We start from the raw sequence: 20,021 nt of genomic DNA on the forward strand, positions 1-20,021 counted from the left end.
CGACTTTTAATTTAAAACCAGCTTCATATTTTCTTCTGATTGAATGCTCCATCGCAGATAAGGGATGCTCTTACGATAAAGGTGTATGGGGGTGTGAGATACAAAAAACACAAAACAGTGCCAACGTCACTTCAGAATAGTTCGGGTATTACCATGTGGTCACGTAGGCACAATACATAGAAAAAAAAGGCAGTGCGCTCTGTGGTTACTCTCTCAGGTGGGCGTTAGCATATCGTAATCTCTTGGATCAATAGCGTGAGTTTTCTCGCATTCGACTTATACGACCGACATTATAAAATACCAGAAATTATATGGTAAAATCAAGCCCTGAATTATCTACGGGAGAACTTAAACGCAAGTATATGACGGTAATGTGTGTTTAGTCCAAAGGGTGTGTGTATATTTATGTCTATTTATCCATCCATCCATCCATTTTCCAACCCGCTGAATCCGAACACAGGGTCACGGGGGTCTGCTGGAGCCAATCCCAGCCAACACAGGGCACAAGGCAGGAAACAATCCTGGGCAGAGTGCCAACCCACCACAGGATGTCTATTTATGCATTTATTTATTTAAACAGCTTCTGTAAAAAGCCAAATTTCCCCCTGGGGACAAATTTTTCTCTCTAACAGGCTGCTTCTAAAGACACCAGACAGGTGTGCTTTCTTTTAGAAACATTAGCAGGGACAGAATGGCTGGAGTTTACAAGCCAGTCAGAAATTACAGTAATTCAGACATTGTTAGGGTTAGTGGTTATAATGACCCAAACAATAACACAAAAGATCTTTTTGATTGCTAAATGCGTGAGATAAGTTTACATATTAATGTACTGTATATTCAAAATTACATACAAGAACACACTTCAGAAATATCAGAAGTGCTGCCAAATGCCCTTCATATTGCTATTGAATGCTTACTTGTTTGAAGTGTTTCAAATATGACATTCACAAATACATTTACATCTTTTAATGTTGATAATGCCATTGATTTTTAATTATGCAATGCACAAATACAGAACTGTATTGTTCTTGGGCATCGGTCTGTTATAGATTGAGACAGAGCCTCTCCCGCTTTCTTTATAGCAGATGCATTTCCTTTTTTTATGTTATTATACCTCAACTCTTATTTCTTGATCAAGTGCTGAAAAGACTGCCGTTGTCTCTTTTATATGTTCTTCTGTTGTATGACAGTTAAATAAAACTTAAAGCTGTCCCGTAATACATTGTACATTTCACCAATGTCACTCTTAAAGTCATAGTCACTCAGATCTGCCAATATTTCACTCTTCTCTGTACTTTTTGAACTGTGTTTGATGTTATCGATGTTCGGTTCTCTGGGCTGCTTAAATCTCACGAGTGAATACTTCACTGTTGCTTATTTCATTATCATCAGTCGGCCATGCAGTTGGCTCTCCGCTAAGTGGCAGACCTTGTGTGGTTGAGAACAGTTCATTAACTTGAGTTAATTGGAAACACTTTGCGTTTCTGGAACTGAATGAGCCTTAGTTGGAAAATGAGGTTTATTTAAGCAAGGTTTTCATAGCTAAGTCTTGATTTCCTAATTGTGTTTCGTAGAATTCCCCCCTGGACTTTACTACACGTAATATATGCTACGGTTCTAAAAGTTTTGCCATTTGAAGAAGATTAGCAAAAGATAGGCCTGCCAGGAATGAGGAAAGGAGGAAGGCCTAAGAGAAGGTTTATGGATGTGGTGAGAGAGGACATGCAGGTGATGGGTGTGACAGAACAAGATGATGAGGACAGAAAGATATGGAAGATGATTGTTTCCTTAAGAGGCATTAGCTCTCTGGAAATGTGTTCTTTTGAATTGCGGCATTTTAATTAACCTGAATTTAAATAATTATAAATAAAAAAAGGTATTATCCCCACCCCTCATACAATATGACGGTTACAAGATTACACGAGAAGCATAAAGGATAATCTAGCTCTTTACTGACGGTTTCACGCGGATATCACAAACGGGAAGCTTATGACAGACTCTCAAGCATGTGGGCGTCTTGATCAACGCAGTCTGCCATCTTTCGTTTGCCACGCTGAAAGGATTTTCACCGGACGGAAGACATAATCTTCCGCCCGGCAGCTTCAAAGTGTTGGCCGTAGGTCCATCCTTATATTCAGGTTGCTCCATGTTCAGGCTCCTTCTCTTGGATCCAAACAAGGACAGGAAAGGACTCAAACCCCATCTTCAAAAATACAGGAATAGCACAATGCCTACATACAGTTCTTATTCTCCCAACAAGGATAATGTGCTGACAGAGGACCGAAATATACTAGTCTGTCTTTAGGTTGACTATTCAATTCTCCAGTTGTCTTTTGGCTCTCTAGTCCTGTGCTTGGCTTGGCAATTCTAAATGAAGATGCGGTGCCCCTGTGTACCATACTTGGTCTGCCTGTATGAATGAGTCCATAACAGTGGGCACAGAGAACAGTGACATTAAAAATAACAAAACCTACTATAACAATGATCTGCTGTGGCAACCCCTAATGGGAGCAGTCGAAAGAAGAAGAAGATAGGATATATCAATCAAGAGGAGTGTTCAACCTTCTATAAGATTCTAGTTAAACCATACATCTTCTGATGTACTGGAACACATCATTAGTGATGTAATTTAGGGTCATCTCGTGTTTTGGGTCTTTCAATGTCAGACATCCTCACCCAGATAACCTTACGTTCCACTGCTGCTTGTCATCTTAGTCACGCTCAACTCCTGTACCCACAACTAACATGCCCTTTTTCATTTTCTCAATCTCTGTTTTCTAGGTCGTGTTTTTGGTTTTGGCGTATGCTACAGTCTACCTCATCTACATACGATTCAGAGGATCCTACGACAAGGAAAACGATACTTTCCGTGTGGAGTTTCTTCTGATACCTGTTGCGGGGTTATCATTCTTGGAGAATTATGACTTCACTCCTCTCGAGGTATGTGATTTCCACATGGACCTTCATGTTATGTCCCTCTGTTCTTGAATGAATTGGCAGACAGTCACTGGGCTCTAAACATGCTTCTACTCCTTGATAGAAATGTATGCCAATTCCTTTAAATGAAAGTCTGCAATGTGCATTTTACCCACGATGTCTGAATTGTTTGATTTGTAATTTTAAACTGTGGAGCAGAAGGCAGAATCAAAGAAAATGTGTCTTTGTCCCAAACATTATGGATGACATTATATACTTTTTACTTTTTTAATTTCCCCTCCTTTAACCGGCACCTTATTGTGGTGCAGGGGTTTGCGTGTCCCAATGATCCTAGGAGCTCTGTTATCCGGGGCTTTATGCCCCTGGTAGAGCCACCCAAGGCAAACTGGTCCTAGGTGAGGGATGAGACAAAGAGCGGTTCAAACCTTCTATGATAAATGAAAACTTTGGACGGCATTTTCCCTTGCCCGGACGCGGGTCACCGGGGCCCCCCTCTGGAGCCAGGCCTGGAGGTGGGGCTCGATGGCGAGCGCCTGGTGGCCAGGCCTGCACCCACGGGGCTCAGCCAGGCACAGCCCGATGAGGCAACGTGGGTCCCAGTTCCCTTGGGCTCACCACCTTTGGGAGGGGCCAAGGAGGTCAGGTGCAGTGTGAGTTGGGTGGTGGCCGAAGGTGGGGACCTTGGCGGTCTGATCCTCGGCTACAGAAGCTGGCTCTTGGAACGTGGAATGTCACCTCTCTGAAGGGGAAGGAGCCTGAGCTAGTGCGCGAAGTTGAGAGGTTCCGGTTAGATATAGTCGGACTCACCTCGACGCACAGCTTGGACTCTGGAACCAATCTCCTTGAGAGGGGCTGGACTCTCTACCACTCTGGAGTTGCCCCCGGTGAGAGGCGCGAGCGGGTGTGGATATACTTATTGCCCCCCGACTTGGAGCCTGTTCATTGGGGTTTACCCTGGTAGACAAGAGGGTAGCCTCCCTCCGCCTTCGGGTGGGGGGACGGGTCCTAACTGTTGTTTGTGCGTATGCACCGAACAGCAGTTTGGAGTCCCTGGAGGGGGTGCTAGAGGGCATACCTTCTGGGGACTCCCTCGTTCTGCTGGGAGACTTCAATGCTCACGTGGGCAATGACAGTGAGACCTGGAAGGGCGTGATTGGGAGGAATGGCCCCCCCGATCTGAACCCGAGCGGTGTTTTGTTATTGGACTTCTGTGCTCGTCATCGATTGTCCATAACGAACACCATGTTCAAGCATAGGGGTGTTCATATGTGCACTTGGCACCAGGACACCCTAGGCCTCAGTTCGATGATTGACTTTGTGGTCGTGTCGTCGGACTTGCGGCCACATGTCTTGGACACTCGGGTGAAGAGAGGGGCAGAGCTATCAACTGATCACCACCTGGTGGTGAGTTGGCTTCGATGGTGGGGGAGGATGCCGATCAGGCATGGTAGGCCCAAACGTGTTGTGAGGGTCTGCTGGGAACGTCTGGCAGATCCCCCTGTCAGGAGTAGCTTCAACTCCCACCTCCGGCAGAACTTCGACCACATCCCGAGGGAGGTGGGGGGGACATTGAGTCCGAATGGGCCATGTTCCGTGCCTCTATTGTTGAGGCAGCTGACTGGAGCTGTGGCCGTAAGGTGGTCGGTGCCTGTTGTGGCGGCAATCCCCGAACCCGTTGGTGGACACCGGCGGTGAGGGATGCCGTCAAGCTGAAGAAGGAGTCCTACCGGTCCCTTTTGTCCTGTGGGACCCTGGAGGCAGCTGATAGGTACCGGCAGGCCAAGCGGAATGCGGCTTTGGTGGTTGCTGAGGCAAAAACTCGGGCGTGGGAGGAGTTTGGGGAGGCCATGGAGAACAACTTTCAGACGGCTTCGAGGAGATTCTGGTCCACTGTCCGGCGTCTCAGGAGGGGGAAGCAGTGCAGTGTCAACACTGTGTATGGTGGGGATGGTGCGCTGCTGACCTCGACTCGGGACGTTGTGGGTCGGTGGGGGGAGTACTTCGAAGACCTCCTCAATCCCACTAACATGCCTTCCAATGAGGAAGCAGAGCCTGGGGACTCAGAGGTGGGCTCCCCCATCTCTGGGACTGAGGTCACCAAGGTGGTCAAAAAACTCCTTGGTGGCAGGGGCCCGGGGGTGGATGAGATACGCCCGGAGTTCCTCAAGGCTCTGGATGTTGTAGGACTGTCTTGGTTGATGCGCCTCTGCAACATCGCATGGACATCAGGGACAGAACCTCTGGACTGGCAGACTGGGGTGGTGGTCCCCCTCTTTAAGAAAGGGGACCGAAGGGTGTGTTCCAACTACAGAGGGATCACACTCCTCAGCCTCCCTGGAAAAGTCTATTCGGGGGTCCTGGAGAGGAGGGTCCGTCGGATAGTCGAACCTCGGATTCAGGAGGAACAGTGTGGTTTTCGTCCTGGTCGCGGAACAGTGGACCAGCTCTACACCCTTAGCAGGGTCCTGGAGGGTGCATGGGAGTTTGCCCAACCAGTCTACATGTGTTTTGTGGACTTGGAAAAGGCATTCGACCGTGTCCCTCGGGAATCCTGTGGGGGGTACTCGGCCCCCCTGATAAGGGCTGTTCGGTCCCTGTACGATCGGTGCCAGAGCTTGGTCCGCATTGCCAGCAGTAAGTCGAACCCGTTTCCAGTGAGAGTTGGACTCCGCCAGGGCTGCCCATTGTCACTGATTCTGTTCAGAACTTTTATGGACAGAATTTCTAGGCACAGCCAGGGCGTTGAGGGGGTCCGGTTTGGTGGACTCAGGATTGGGTCACTGCTTTTTGCAGATGATGTTGTCCTGTTTGCTTCATCAGGCCGTGATCTTCAGCTCTCTCTGGATCGGTTCGCAGCCGAGTGTGAAGCGGCTGGGATGGGAATCAGCACCTACAAATCCGAGACCATGGTCCTCAGCCGGAAAAGGGTGGAGTGCCCTCTTAGGGTTAGTAGCGAGATCCTGCCCCAAGGGGAGGAGTTCAAGTATCTCGGGGTCTTGTTCACGAGTGAGGGAAGAATGGAGCGTGAGATCGACAGGCGGATCGGTGCGGCATCCACAGTAATGCGGGCTCTGCATTGGTCTGTCGTGGTGAAAAAGAGCTGAGCCGCAAGACAAAGCTCTCAATTTACCAGTCGATCTATGTTCCTACCCTCACCTATGGTCATGAACTATGGGTAGTGACCAAAAGAACGAGATCGCGAATACAAGCGGCTGAAATGAGTTTCCTCCGTAGGGTGTCTGGGCTCTCCCTTAAAGATAGGGTGAGAAGCTCAGTCATCCGGGAAGGGCTCAGAGTAGAGCCGCTGCTCCTCCGCATCGAGAGGAGTCAGATGAGGTGGCTCGGGCATCTGATCAGGATGCCTCCTGGACGCCTCCCTGGTGAGGTGTTCCAGGCACGTCTAACTGGGAGGAGGTCCCGGGGAAGACCCAGGACACGCTGGAGGGACTATGTCTCCCGGCTGGCCTGGGAACGCCTTGGGATTCTCCCAGAAGAGCTAGAAGAAGTGGCCGGGGAGAGGGAAGTCTGGGCATCTCTGCTCATGCTGCTGCCCCCGTGACCCGACCTCGGATAAGCGGAAGAGGATGGATGGACTTTTTTAATTTAGCAGCAGTTCTAGGTCAGAGTTTGTTTAAATTTGGTGTAAACACCCATTCTATCATATTTGAGTTCTCTGCCAGGTTCTAGTATAACAATGATTGTGCAGCCTTTTGTTAAGAATAATAAGGCTTTATTTTGGGGTGCCCTCTTCTGGTGGGAAATTACCGAGACATGCCCTGAAGGTGTAAGAGGCCAATGAAATGTGTGGTGTGTATCCTGGTGTCATCTGCATGTAACTGGACTTATCTTAGTCGCTTCAGTTCTTCAGTATTCAGGAGTAAGATGCCCCATTGATTTGGGTGCAGAACTGAAATCTGCAATCAGTAGCCTCCTAAAACATTCAAAGGTTCAGTAAAGCAAATTAAGACAAGTTAAAATTTCACAGTTGGGCTTTCTATTTAATGGTCTATACTTGTATTTCTCAAACTGCTTTATCCATTCTGAGGTAGCTGGGTCAATGCCAGCAGTAGTCAGGCCATCAGTTCATGGCATTACCCACACTGGCACACACAGGATAGGCCAAGGTGGAGTTAACCTAACGAGGCATTTGAACTGTTGATGAAAACCATCTGGTCAGGGATGGAGCACACGATGTCTGAATGGATACTGAATTGGGAAACTGAACTTTAGTCCAAGAATTTTGCTTGTTCCTCTACTATGACACTCATCTGTCTGTTCACCATTCATTTTTTGAAGCTGTGTGTCATGGGCAGCACTGATAGGAACTGATTGGGCAGCAAAATAGGAATAACTTCTGAATGTGATGCCAGTCTATCACAGGGCACATGCCCACTCCTACTCATGCTGAGTCACCCTTAAACCTAACACCATGTCTTTGATCTTTCCTACCATTATGAACATAAAAAGGCCACAAATGGAGTAATAAAATAAAAGTGTGAAATTAAGACAGGCCAAATGACATTTACTTTATTTTTTTATTCCAGCATATAAACACCTAAACAAAATGGCGAAGAGACGTTTGAGGCCTCCTAAAAGTCCCACAAAGCAGGCTGGGGCCTCCACCATTCTGCCCAGATGTGGCTTCACTCCCAGTCAGCAGGCCCCACAGACTCCACAGACAGGCTGCAGTCTACTAGGCCCAAAATGGGGAGATGGATCTAAAACATCTTAAATTTCCAAGAAATATACAAAAATGCCATTCAAGACAGAGGAACTTTCAAGTCTTTGGCTTGATAAGACAAATCAGAACAATTAATCTTTTAATGAAGAATTTATTTAGAATAAACAATAAGAGACACAAAATTAGGAAAACAAGGGAAAATTCCAACATGAAGTCCAAAAATCTGTAATCTAAGAACAGAAGCAAAATATTGGAAAATGCAAAGAGAAACAATACTCATTGTAATATCTCCAAGAAACTAAATGAGCCACTGCTTGGACCATCTTTCTCACCTCAATATAAAGGTGAGGGTGGTCCCAATCAGCTGTGACATCAGTGTGACCTCACCGTTTGGGGGAATCCACCCGCAAAGTACAAGGAATGTCAGAACACTTAAAGACACGGTACACAAATAGCAAGCAATCAACAAACCTAACAGATACGACACAAAAACATGAAAAATAGGCGAGGGATGTTTAAAAAGTTTCTGCACTTTTTTTATCTCTATTTTCATGAATCAATTCCAGGGTTCTTTCTTCATTCCTCGTGGTCGTGGCTGTAGCTGGACGTCCGGAGCGCTCTGCATCTGTCACACTAGTACGGCCATTTTCAAACATTTCAGTCCACTCATAGACGACTCTACGAGAGAGAACTTTATCCCCATACTGAACACACATGCAGAGATGAATTTGTGCTCCCGGCGCACCTTCTGCCCACACAAAGTGTATGACAGAACGCTGTTCCTCATTGGTGCAGCCATCTTCACCACAGGGTGACAACTCTTATACTAAACTGCAAGGGCAGCCGGCTTGTCAGACAGAATGAGTCACATGACACTCTCAGACACGACCAATTACTACTCCTCCTGCCTTCACCGCTTTCCAACGAAAATATAAAAGTGCGTAAACTTTTTGAAAAACTTTTTAAATAAAAACACAACAATTTAAAAGGAAAATAAATATAAAATAAGCAAGGAGAACAAAAAATTGATGTCACTTAACATACACCTGTTTGGCAAGTATAGGAACTTTGTTACAAGTTAGTAAGATAAATGCTTTTGGAAACGTGAATTTACTTTAGAGTTCCTGTGCTTTTGTTTGATTTCTGGCAGATTTTGTGGACCTTCTCAATCTACCTGGAGTCGGTGGCCATTCTTCCACAGCTCTTCATGATCACCAAGACTGGAGAGGCCGAGTCCATCACTACTCACTACCTCTTTTTCCTGGGTCTCTACCGGGCTCTCTATCTGGCGAACTGGATCTGGCGCTACTATGAGGAAGGCTTCCTGGACCAGATTGCAGTGGTGTCTGGCGTGGTGCAGACCATCTTCTACTGCGACTTTTTCTACTTATACTTCACTAAAGGTACTTTCATGGCATGGCTACTAGAAACTTTGTATTTTTTTATTAGGAAAGCAGTGTGTCATGATCTGACTCATTAGTTTCATTTTTTCCAATTTTTCTTTAGCTTCTAAAATTATTTGAGTGTGTTTTTTGGGGTTCCTGCGGCCAAAAAAATATAATGGCTTATATTCTCATTTTGCTTCCTTTTTGTTTTTAACATTGTTAAAAATGATTCACGATCCCCCGCAGTGCTGTCTTGTTTTACTTATAAGCACCACAATGTTGGAGACTCGTTTCTTGAAGGTGGTCATGACGTCACTAGCGCAACGTTTAAAAAAGCTGGCACCGCACCTATCTAACCATCCAGATTTCGATTCCCGAAAGAAAAGCAAAAACTGTCTGTCATTTTGTATTGTTAGTTTTTGAGTTTACTGGTTATAACATTTTTTTTCTGCCCTCTCATTATAATTTCCTAATTTTGTTTTTTTACTTCTGGTCATGCTTACCCATTTTGACTTACGACTTGACGCTCTGTTCTCAGATCACAGTTCCGACTACACATCATAAACTTTCTTTATCTTCTCAGTTACAATCCATGTGTTAATTCTGCCTTCTCCATGCCATCTGCTGATTCCATTTTTTTCTTAAAACTGCTAGAACTAAAGTGCATAAACCTGTACTCCTCTTGGGCATGGGCACAATTCTTTATCTGTATGTAGATGATAGTATAACAGTTTGATATTTGTAGTTTTCCTGCACACCTTTTGCCTGTAAATGTCTTATTTATGATAGCAGACCGAGATTCTAGTCTGGAATTGTCTCCTTACATGATTTCACTGATCGCTTAGTTAGTGTACGGATGCAGAGCAATAGCACAAATTTTTAATGAAGTAAGGACTGGAACATTTGAACAAAAACTAAATTTCCAAAATCCTAATTACAAGATATATTTTGTGACCAGTAGGGTTGTTGCAGCACACCAGACACAACCTCACTGACATAAATACCACTTTTAAGTAGTTTTTTTTAACAGTAATACCTGGTACAAAGGCTTCAAATACGACATAAACCAAACACAAGAATTCTCTCGTATTTGTTCTCTGTGTTCTCCTACACCCTTCCCATTTGAGCTTTGTCCGTCATCTACACCCAACTCCAACTCACGTGGATAAAGTCGAGTATCTCATCTTATCTTTGATGTGGGAGTACTTCAGGGGCCAGGGCATAGCCCGATGGAAGTACATCCGGGTCAATCGGAAACCCCATAAAGTAGGAAACATAACCTCTAGTGGCACCCATGGACCCCAGAAGGGCTGCCCCACTGCACTACAGTTCCCAGCAGTCCCTGAACAGGCCCCACGTCCCAGGTATTCTGACATCTACTGGGCTGGGAGAGCATACACCTTTGAAACTGAGACTCCCCCAATCTCTCTGTTGGCCAGTTAAAGGAAAAGGACCGATCCCGGCCAAGACACCAGCCCATGTGTGCTGTCCTCTACAACTTGTACTTTGCTAACGCTACAAAATTCAAAACCAAACAATTCCTCTTTCTTTCACCAAACCCCAAAAGATAGTTCTAAATTCAAAGTCCAATGACTGTGATAGAACGTCAAGCAAGATCTTTCCTTAAATATTTAAATTGGTCAAGACAAGTACTTTAAAGTTTTAGTTATACAGCACTTAGTGTACACATCCATGTTTTATAATGCAACCAGTAACTGCGGACTGCACTATAACGTGCAATGAATACACTTGACTTGAGCATTCCTAGTTTTCATCCTCTTTCTCTGCACGTTTACCATTCATTTGCTCAGAGGTTGATGCACTTGCTGCTTCCTGAGCAGCTCTTCTTTTCTCCACCCCAGCGGCCCGCTTCTTCTCTTCTTTCGTCGGCATCTTTTCACGTTAAAACTGATTAAGTCAGTGTTTGTGTTGCAATTACTTAGTACGTTTTCTTTAGTTTTTCACTTAAGTTGGCACTTAAGTCTTCAATCTGCCTCAAGAATGATTGAAGATATAAAAGAGGTAGGGGAAGTGACAGCGAAGGTGGTAGGGATGAGAATGGCACCCATATGCATGCGCCGCACGGTCGCCCTGCTGGCCACTGCCGAGAGTTGATTCTACAATAAAATAAAATAAAAATAAAAAGAGGAATAACCTTGGAGGTCAATCATCACCCTGAAAGCGAAGAGTAGACGTCACGTAGTATATGTGCACCAAATTTCAGGTCAATCGTGCAAACGGTTTGCGAGCTACAGGTGATTTAAAATTCTGGAAAGACAAACGGACAGCCACGGTAGCGTATTATATAAGAAGATGATGATGTGTAGCGGTGAGTGAAAGGATTCGTACAATATTGAATCTTCAATGAAATTCTGTGTTTCGTTTCACAACAAAAAAAAAAAAAAATCACAAAATTGTCCATACGGCAAAATTCATGCCATTGACAAAAGAAGAAAGATATTTATTCCTGTCTGGGAAGTGTTTTCATACACTAATTGCACATGTGTTTAACTCTTTAGTAATTCAATGAAGACTTCTAGTGGGGAAAAAATCAGTAGATGTGTGACTATCATTACTTAGCATAAGGTGGCTGCTAGGTGACTGTGGGGAGAGGAGACCGGCAGCGGCGATTTTCCATTTAGTGAGTTTTCTTGTGGAGAAGACACAGGAATCTGCATGAAGGAACATTTGTGTGTGCCTTTGTGTGGAAAATATACAATATGTTACATTAAAAAAGAAAAAAAACGTACTGCACTCCTCTGTAGTGATGTGAGCGAGAGTCAAAAATAGAATTGATGTCACCGTTGTGGTATGGATTGTATGCATCACGCAGCTGCAGAAAAGAACACAGCTGTTAGGGAGTAGTATTGCTTATTTACCACCCAAAACAAAACTCTTTTAGAGAGTTTTGCATCTTGCAATTTCAAAATGACTTGCAGTATAAATTTTAGTATCAGTTTTGCAAACTTGCCTGTTTTGCTCTTCCCCTGATTTCCATATTTAGGTTATTATTTAAAATTATAATGCCTGCAATCTGCAATCAGTCTATTCAGTATCTATTCAGGCAGCTGTCATCACATCTGGTAAATTTCCAGTTTCCGATAATAAAGACTGGAGTCCATTACAGCAGCATCAGGTACAAATCAGGAAACAACCCGGGATGGTGTGCTGGTCGTGCACAAACACTCACTCGGAAACAATTTAAAATTGTCATTTAATCTACAATAGGAGCACATCTTTTGAATGCAGAAGGAAAACTGTAGTATTGAGGTAAAAAAAAATTGCACAGACAGAAGTAGCACACAGACATTGCCCAGTCTGGGATTCAAACACAGGATTGTGAAGTTGTGATGTAGACGTGTTAGCAATTGTGCCACCATGTCATCTTCACAAAAAGTGACAATGGCTTCAGTGTCCTGTAAAGGAGGAGTTGGTGCACACAATTAAAAAAAAAAACAAAATGGCAACAAGCGCATGTTCTTTCTTGCAAGGCTTGCAGCCAATATTTTTCAAGTATTATGATCTACCACCTCCAATCAGAAAAGGTTGGGAAGGTATGGAAAATACAAATGAATATATAAAAAACGCAGTGATTCTTAAATTTACTTTGACTTTTATTTTATTGTATACATCATGTGACAAAGTTACAGCCAAATGGAGCCATAAGTCGGTGCATGACTGTACTTACAGTGCATCCAGAAAGTATTCACAGTGCATCACTTTTTCCACATTTTGTTATGTTACAGCCTTATTCCAAAATGGATTACATTCATTTTTTTCCTCAGAATTCTACACACAACATCCCATAATGACAACGTGAAAAAAGTTTACTTGAGGTTTTTGCAAATTTATTAAAAATAAAAAAACTGAGAAATCCCATGTACATAAGTATTCACAGCCTTTGCTCAATACTTTGTCGATGCACCTTTGGCAGCAATTCCAGCCTCAAGTCTTTTTGAATATGATGCCACAAGCTTGGCACACCTATCCTTGGCCAGTTTCGCCCATTCCTCTTTGCAGCACCTCTCAAGCTCCATCAGGTTGGATGGGAAGCGTCAGTGCACAGCCATTTTAAGATCTCTCCAGAGATGTTCAATCGGATTCAAGTCTGGGCTCTGGCTGGGCCACTCAAGGACATTCACAGAGTTGTCCTGAAGCCACTCCTTTGATATCTTGGCTGTGTGCTTAGGGTCATTGTCCTGCTGAAAGATGAACCATCGCCCCAGTCTGAGGTCAAGAGCGCTCTGGAGCAGGTTTTCATCCAGGATGTCTCTGTACATTGCTGCAGTGATCTTTCCCTTTATCCTGACTAGTCTCCCAGTCCCTGCCGCTGAAAAACATCCCCACAGCATGATGCTGCCACCACCATGCTTCACTGTAGGGATGGTATTGGCCTGGTGATGAGTGGTGCCTGGTTTCCTCCAAACATGACACCTGGCATTCACACCAAAGAGTTCAATCTTTGTCTCATCAGACCAGAGAATTTTCTTTCTCATGGTCTGAGAGTCCTTCAGGTGCCTTTTAGCAGACTCCAGGTGGGCTGCCGTGTGCCTTTTACTAAGGAGTGGCTTCCGTCTGGCCACTCTACCATACAGGCCTGATTGGTGGATTGCTGCAGAGATGGTTGTCCTTCTGGAAGGTTCTCCTCTCTAAACAGAGGACCTTCGAAGCTCTGACAGAGTGACCATCGGGTTCTTGGTCACCTCCCTGACTAAGCCCCTTCTCCCCCGATCGCTCAGTTTAGATGGCCGGCCAGCTCTAGGAAGAGTCCTGGTGGTTTCGAACTTCTTCCACTTATGGATGATGGAGGCCACTGTGCTCATTGGGACCTTCAAAGCAGCAGAAATTTTTCTGTAACCTTCCCCAGATTTGTGCCTCGATGACAATCCTGTCTCGGAGGTCTACAGACAATTCCTTTGACTTCATGCTTGGTTTGTGCTCTGACATGAACTGTCCACTGTGGGACCTTATATAGACAGGTGTGTGCCTTTCCAAATCATGTCCAGTCAACTGAATTTACCACAGGTGGACTCCAATTAAGCTGCAGAAACATCTCAAGGATGATCAGGGGAAACAGGGTGCACTTGAGCTCAATTTTGAACTTCATGGCAAAGACTATGAATACTTCTGTACATGTGCTTTCTCAATTTTTTTATTGTTAATAAATTTGCAAAAATCTCAAGTAAACTTTTTTCACGTTGTCATTATGGGGTGTTGTGTGTAGAATTCTGAGGAAAAAAATGAATTTAATCCATTTTGGAATAAGGCTGTAACATAACAAAATGTGGATAAAGTGATGCGCTGTGAATACTTTCCGGATGCACTGTATAAATATGAGAGGAAATCACAAAAATAGATGATTGCAATAAAATGCTACATGATAGTGTTATAAGCCAACTTCAGAGGCTGTAATAAATGCAAATAAAGAGGGAGCCGACCGGCTTATCAGGGACATTTGGAAAGAAAAACATCAAAGAAATAAAGTTTTCGTTTACCTGTTTTAGCGCTCCTACACAGATTAAGTACACGGTACAAAGTTTTAGCGGATGTTCGAAGGGCTGCCTGGAGAACTACAGAGCAAGCCGTGGGGCTCAAACTTGCCGATGCATGCGTCTGAGGCCAACAGAGTGTAATTACAGACTGCAGTACCTATGAGGTCAGTCATGTAATGCCCCAACATCACAAAACGCCCTCAACGTTAATCACATAACGCCCATCACTTTAGGCTATGATTAACATTAGGGCCCCATTACACTATGGTTAAGATTAGGGATGTAGGAGGGTTATCTGAATCAAAGGGCATTTTGTGACTGACGTTGTGGGCATTACCTGATCTGTGTCATAGGTATCGCAAGCTGCAGTTAGACCGTTCTCGTCTAAGGCCGTTTTTCGTGCGCTCTCACGGTTTCTGACGGCAAAGTGCGGAGGCGCACTTCCATAACTGCTGGAGGAGAGAGGGCGAAAGTGGTATATTTAATATCAGTGGACAGCTCTGAAGGATTGAAAGCTTCATTTTAAAGTAGCCGGCAAAAAAAGGAATTCACATGTGTGGCAAAGTATAGGAGTGAATGCGGGAGAAAGTAAAGTAGTACTTACTTAACAGAGGCTGAACGGGAAGCGCGCAGGTCAACAAGACAGACGGGTACGCGCGTGCGCTCGTGAGAGAGAGAGAACATTTAAATAGGCTGGACTGTACCTGAGCACGTGCTGAGGAAAGGCGCACGTCCCGAGTTGTCTGATTATTGGATGTCCGCGGGAAATGTAAAGGCAGATTGGATTGTCAAAAGGGCTTGGGATATTAAACCAGGGTCCAAACGCGAGAGGTCGTCTTTAGACCAGGTCTTCCAGCTGTAGTGTAGATCTGTGCTACTGAGTTATTTAAATGAGTAGTGGAGAGGTATACTGTGCTTTGTGTATATAGGAATAATTTTGTTTTGATTATTTATTTATTTTTGCCTGTCCTTCGTGATCAGTTTTGTAGTTAGATGAAGGAGATGGAAGAGTTTTTTTTCTGTTTTGGTCTTTTCTTCACTTTTGATTTGGAAGCCACTGTAAATATTATAACACCACTGATTTTTCTTTTGGGAAGTGTCTTTGCATTGGACTTTGCAAATATTTTTTTTTTGCAAGACATTTCTTTGTAAAATAGTATGGACATTGCTGGAATAAAAACAGATTCCTGATTTTGAATATTTTTTTCTAGTCTGAGTCTCTCTTACTCCATATCCCTCGGTTGCTCGGTCTCGTTTACTGACACCCCAAGTCAGAAGTTGCACAACTGAGTCCTTACCCGGGGTGTCACAGATAGAAAAAGTTTAAGGGGATTTTTGCCATCAGCAGGCCAATATCTGTAAGATACACCGATGAGTGTTATGGAAGCAAAATCTTCATCGTCCAGTGTAGCTGTTACACAGTTATGGCCAAAAAGTTTTGAGAATGACACAAGTATTGGTTTTCTCAAAGTTTGCTGCTTCAGTGTTTTTAGATCTTTTTGTCAGATGTTTATATGGTATACTGAAGTATAATTACAAGAATTTCATAAGTTTAAAAGACTTTTAATGACAATTACATTAAGTTTATACAAAGGGTCAATATTTGCAGTGTTGACCTTTCTTTTTCAGGACCTCTGCAATCCACCCTATGTCAATCAGCTTCTGGGCCAAATCCTGACTGATGGCAGCCCATTCTTGCATAGAATGATTTCGGAGTTTGTCAAAATTTGTGGGTTTTTGTTTGTCCACCTGCCTCTTGAGGTTTGACCACAAGTTCTCAATGGGATTAAGGTCTGGGGAGTTCCCTGGCCATGGACCCAAACTTCCGATATTTTGTTCCCCAAGCCACTTAGTTATCACTTTTGTCTTGTGGCCCGGTGCTCCGTCATGCTAGAAAGGGCATTGTTGGTCACCAAACTGTTCTTGAATGGTTGGGAGAAGTTGCTCTCAGAAAATGTTTTGGTAAAGAATAATATTTTTGTGAGGTGTTTGGTCTTTTATATGAAGACTAGTCATTTAGCCCATTACAATAACGGGTGCTAGAACAGTAGTGCATAAACATTAGTAGGAACAGTCTATATGAAATGGCAAGGGACTTTGACCTCATTCTTTTTGTTGGTCGTATTTTTCTTTTTTTCAGCCTTTCTTTTGTTGATGTTTACTTGCTGAGCTGACCGTTCTTCGTGGGCTGCCGCCGTGTATTGTGTGTCTTTAATTTTCTGTGACAGTAATACTGTCAATAAGGGTGCGCACAAAAAGGCGAGCTTCAAAAGGGCGACCTCAATTGACCGCGGCGAATAAAGGGGTTCATAATTTAGTTCAAATGGCTCTGGAATATGTGAAGAGCAACAAAGGTGCAGATCTTTATTTACGCGCGCCTTTATTCGCTGCGCCCAATTGAGGTCGCCCTTTTGAGGCTCGCCTTTTTGTGCGCGCCCTTATTGAAGGATACCGTCTTGTACGTCCACTGGCTTGTACGTCCGCTGGCTTGTACATCCGTAATATACCTTTAATTTTCTCTGGCGGTAATACAGGCATGCGCGTCGGTAATATGCCTTTAATCTCCTCTGACAGTAATAGTGGCTTGTATGTGGCTGTAATATGCGCCACTGTATTGTGTACCTTTAATTTCTTCTCGCAGTAATACTGGGTTGTACTTCCGTAAAATGCCTCTAACTTTCTCTGACAGTAATATCGCGCATCGCACCGTGCCCCGCGCATGCGCACTTCACCAGAAGACACCCACACATGGACACCTGGACGCACACAGGGATTTTATATATATAGATGATTAAACATATAAGCAGGGTAATGAGGAACAAAGCAAAGCACAGCATTTGTGAGTTTGGAGAATTTCTTTTATTTATTCATTCAGTGTGATTTTTAGCACAGCTAAATCAATAAATACTTGCATGCACAGGGCTCCGAGTTTGATGAATGAAGCAACGTGTGACTTTAAAGTAATCGTGTCTACACAGTGGAGTATTCTGCATTTTTATTTCAAAGCAGCTTTTCTCAAACAGCAATGCTTTCTGAGGAGTGCTTCACGTTATTTGTTTTCTGCATTTCTTATGCTTCACAACTGCTCTGTCTAATAGGTTAATTATCCCTATTAAGTAATTAGTCAATGAGCTTTGTAAATGAATGCGCTGATTTAATTTTCTTTTTCTCCCCAACAGTCCTTAAAGGCAACAAGCTCAGTTTACCAATGCCAGTGTGAGAGGAAGGCCCAGGCCGACTCTGCCCAGCAAAGGAGCTCCAAGAGGACTTTGACTTTATTGTGCACATTTTGTGCATTTTTCAAGGGAGCAATGTTCATTTTTTTTATCTTATGTTTTTAAAATGTTTAACACTTGCACCAAAAATTAGAAGATGAATTCTTGTATTTCACAGAGAGCAACTGATGCAGCTGCATAACAGGCTTCGTTCGGTACAGTGGAAAGTGCGCTTATCCATGTAAGCTTCCCACGTGTCAGACAAATACTGGCATCACGGTAACAGAAGTGCCTACCATTCCTAATCATGAATTATATGCTATACCAAAAAAAAAAAGAATGTCGAGGTAAGCCAGTCCAGGCTGAGAGGAGGCTGGCAGAGCTCACTTCTACACTAGGAAGATCAAACGATCTGACGAAATAAAATTTCAAGAAGTATTAGCATGTGGGAAACACCTAATTTGTGCCTTTTACTGCTGAAGAGTCCTTTTGAATTTTTATGTCTTGTTATAAATATATATTGCTTTTCAAATGTGAATGAGGAGTTCTTTTGTGGCTTAATAGAATGAACATGTTGTTTAACAGCTGCTGTGTACTTCATACATTTATTACGTTTTTAACGATGCTTCCAGCAATTTGATAACCTTTTAAACATCTTTGTAGAAATTGTTTAGACCCCAATTGACTGTACTACACTCTTGGTTAAACAGTATGGAATTGTGGGAGATTTTGATCTTTTTTTTCCCTTTCGGTACTACAGATTTTCTGTGACGTTTCATATGTCAGTTGCTGCCATGTACGACATCTGCAAAAGACGGCAACAGTGCCAAGAACTATGGGACTCTTTAATGGAGAAAGATTACTTTTAATATATAAAAATATTCCAATTGCACTAGCAAATTGTTATTGATATTATTTATTATTTCCATGAGAAGTCATCCCAGTTTGGCAGCTCACAGGGTTTGGAATTTCAAGGGATGCCATCATGCGATATTATCAAGATTCTAGAGCCATGATATGGTAATACTGAGATTTTTATAAAGTATCTGGAGTCCATTCTGCAATATATTACTAAGTATTTTTTCCTAAAGTTAAAATCATATTTCTATATGAAAAATTATTTTAATATACAGTAATCCCTCCTCCATCGCGGGGGTTGCGTTCCAGAGCCACCCGCGAAATAAGAAAATCCGCGAAGTAGAAACCATATGTTTATATGGTTATTTTTATATTGTCATGCTTGGGTCACAGATTTGCGCAGAAACACAGGAGGTTGTAGAGAGACAGAAACGTTATTCAAACACTGCAAACAAACATTTGTCTCTTTTTCAAAAGTTTAAACTGTGCTCCATGACAAGACAGAGATGACAGTTCCGTCTCACAATTAAAAGAATGCAAACATATCTTCCTCTTCAAAGGGTTGCCTGTCAGGAGCAGAGCATGTCACAGAGATAGAGAAAAGCAAACAAATCAATAGGGCTGTTTAACGGCTTTTAAGTATGCGAAGCACCGCGGCACAAAGCTGTTGAAGGCGGCAGCTCACACCCCCTCCGTCAGGAGCAGAGAAAGAGAGAGAGACAGAGTTTGTTTTTCAAGCAAAAATCAATACGTGCCCTTCGAGCTTTTAAGTATGCGAAGCACCATGCAGCATGTCCTTTCAGGAAGCAGCTGCACAAAAGATAGCAACATGAAGATAATCTTTCAGCATTTTTAGACGAGTGTCCGTATCGTCTAGGTCTGCAAACAGCCCCCCTGCTCAATCCCCCTACGTCAGGATCAGAGAAAGTCAGCACAAGAGAAAAGTAAGCTGGGTAGCTTCTCAGCCATCTGCCAATAGCGTCCCTTGTATGAAATCAACTGGGCAAACCAACTGAGGAAGCATGTACCAGAAATTAAAAGACCCATTGTCCGCAGAAACCCACGAAGCAGCGAAAAATCCACGATATATATTTAAATATGCTTACATATAAAATCCGCGATGGAGTGAAGCCGCGAAAGGCGAAGCGCGATATAGTGAGGGATTACTGTATTAATTTTAATTAAAATATTATGATATTAAAATCAATATTTAAACTAAATTCATTCCACTTAAATGACAGTAATGGATATAAAGTACAGTATCACAGTAAGATGGAGTGGAATAATTGTGAGGAGAACAAGCCATTCAATCCAACAAGCTCCTCCTTCAGGCTTACAGCACTTGGGGTCCCCAGGTGGTCTACCATCCAAGTAGTAGCCGAGCCCAAGCATGCGGTGATGGGCAGAGTGAAGCCTCACGAAGCACCAAAACATTTGAAGCAATTGTGTCAGA

General features: G+C 43.5%; 1 protein-coding gene across 2 annotated transcripts in view; it reads left to right on the plus strand.

Annotated features, from left to right (window-relative positions):
- The window catches only part of LOC114662003 (ER lumen protein-retaining receptor 3), a 63,898-nt gene extending 45,650 nt beyond the window's left edge, over positions 1-18,248 (plus strand). For both annotated transcript variants that reach the window (XM_051934856.1, XM_028815286.2), the window contains 3 exons: positions 2,782-2,940; positions 8,769-9,021; positions 17,675-18,248. In XM_051934856.1, coding sequence (XP_051790816.1) covers positions 2,782-2,940; positions 8,769-9,021; positions 17,675-17,715 — 453 coding nt within the window. In that variant the 3' untranslated portion in view covers positions 17,716-18,248. The remainder of the gene's footprint in view (positions 1-2,781; positions 2,941-8,768; positions 9,022-17,674) is intronic.
- Positions 18,249-20,021: the final 1,773 nt, after the last annotated feature.

Source organism: Erpetoichthys calabaricus, chromosome 12, assembly GCF_900747795.2.
Source record: "Erpetoichthys calabaricus chromosome 12, fErpCal1.3, whole genome shotgun sequence".
Classification (NCBI taxonomy): domain Eukaryota; kingdom Metazoa; phylum Chordata; class Cladistia; order Polypteriformes; family Polypteridae; genus Erpetoichthys; species Erpetoichthys calabaricus.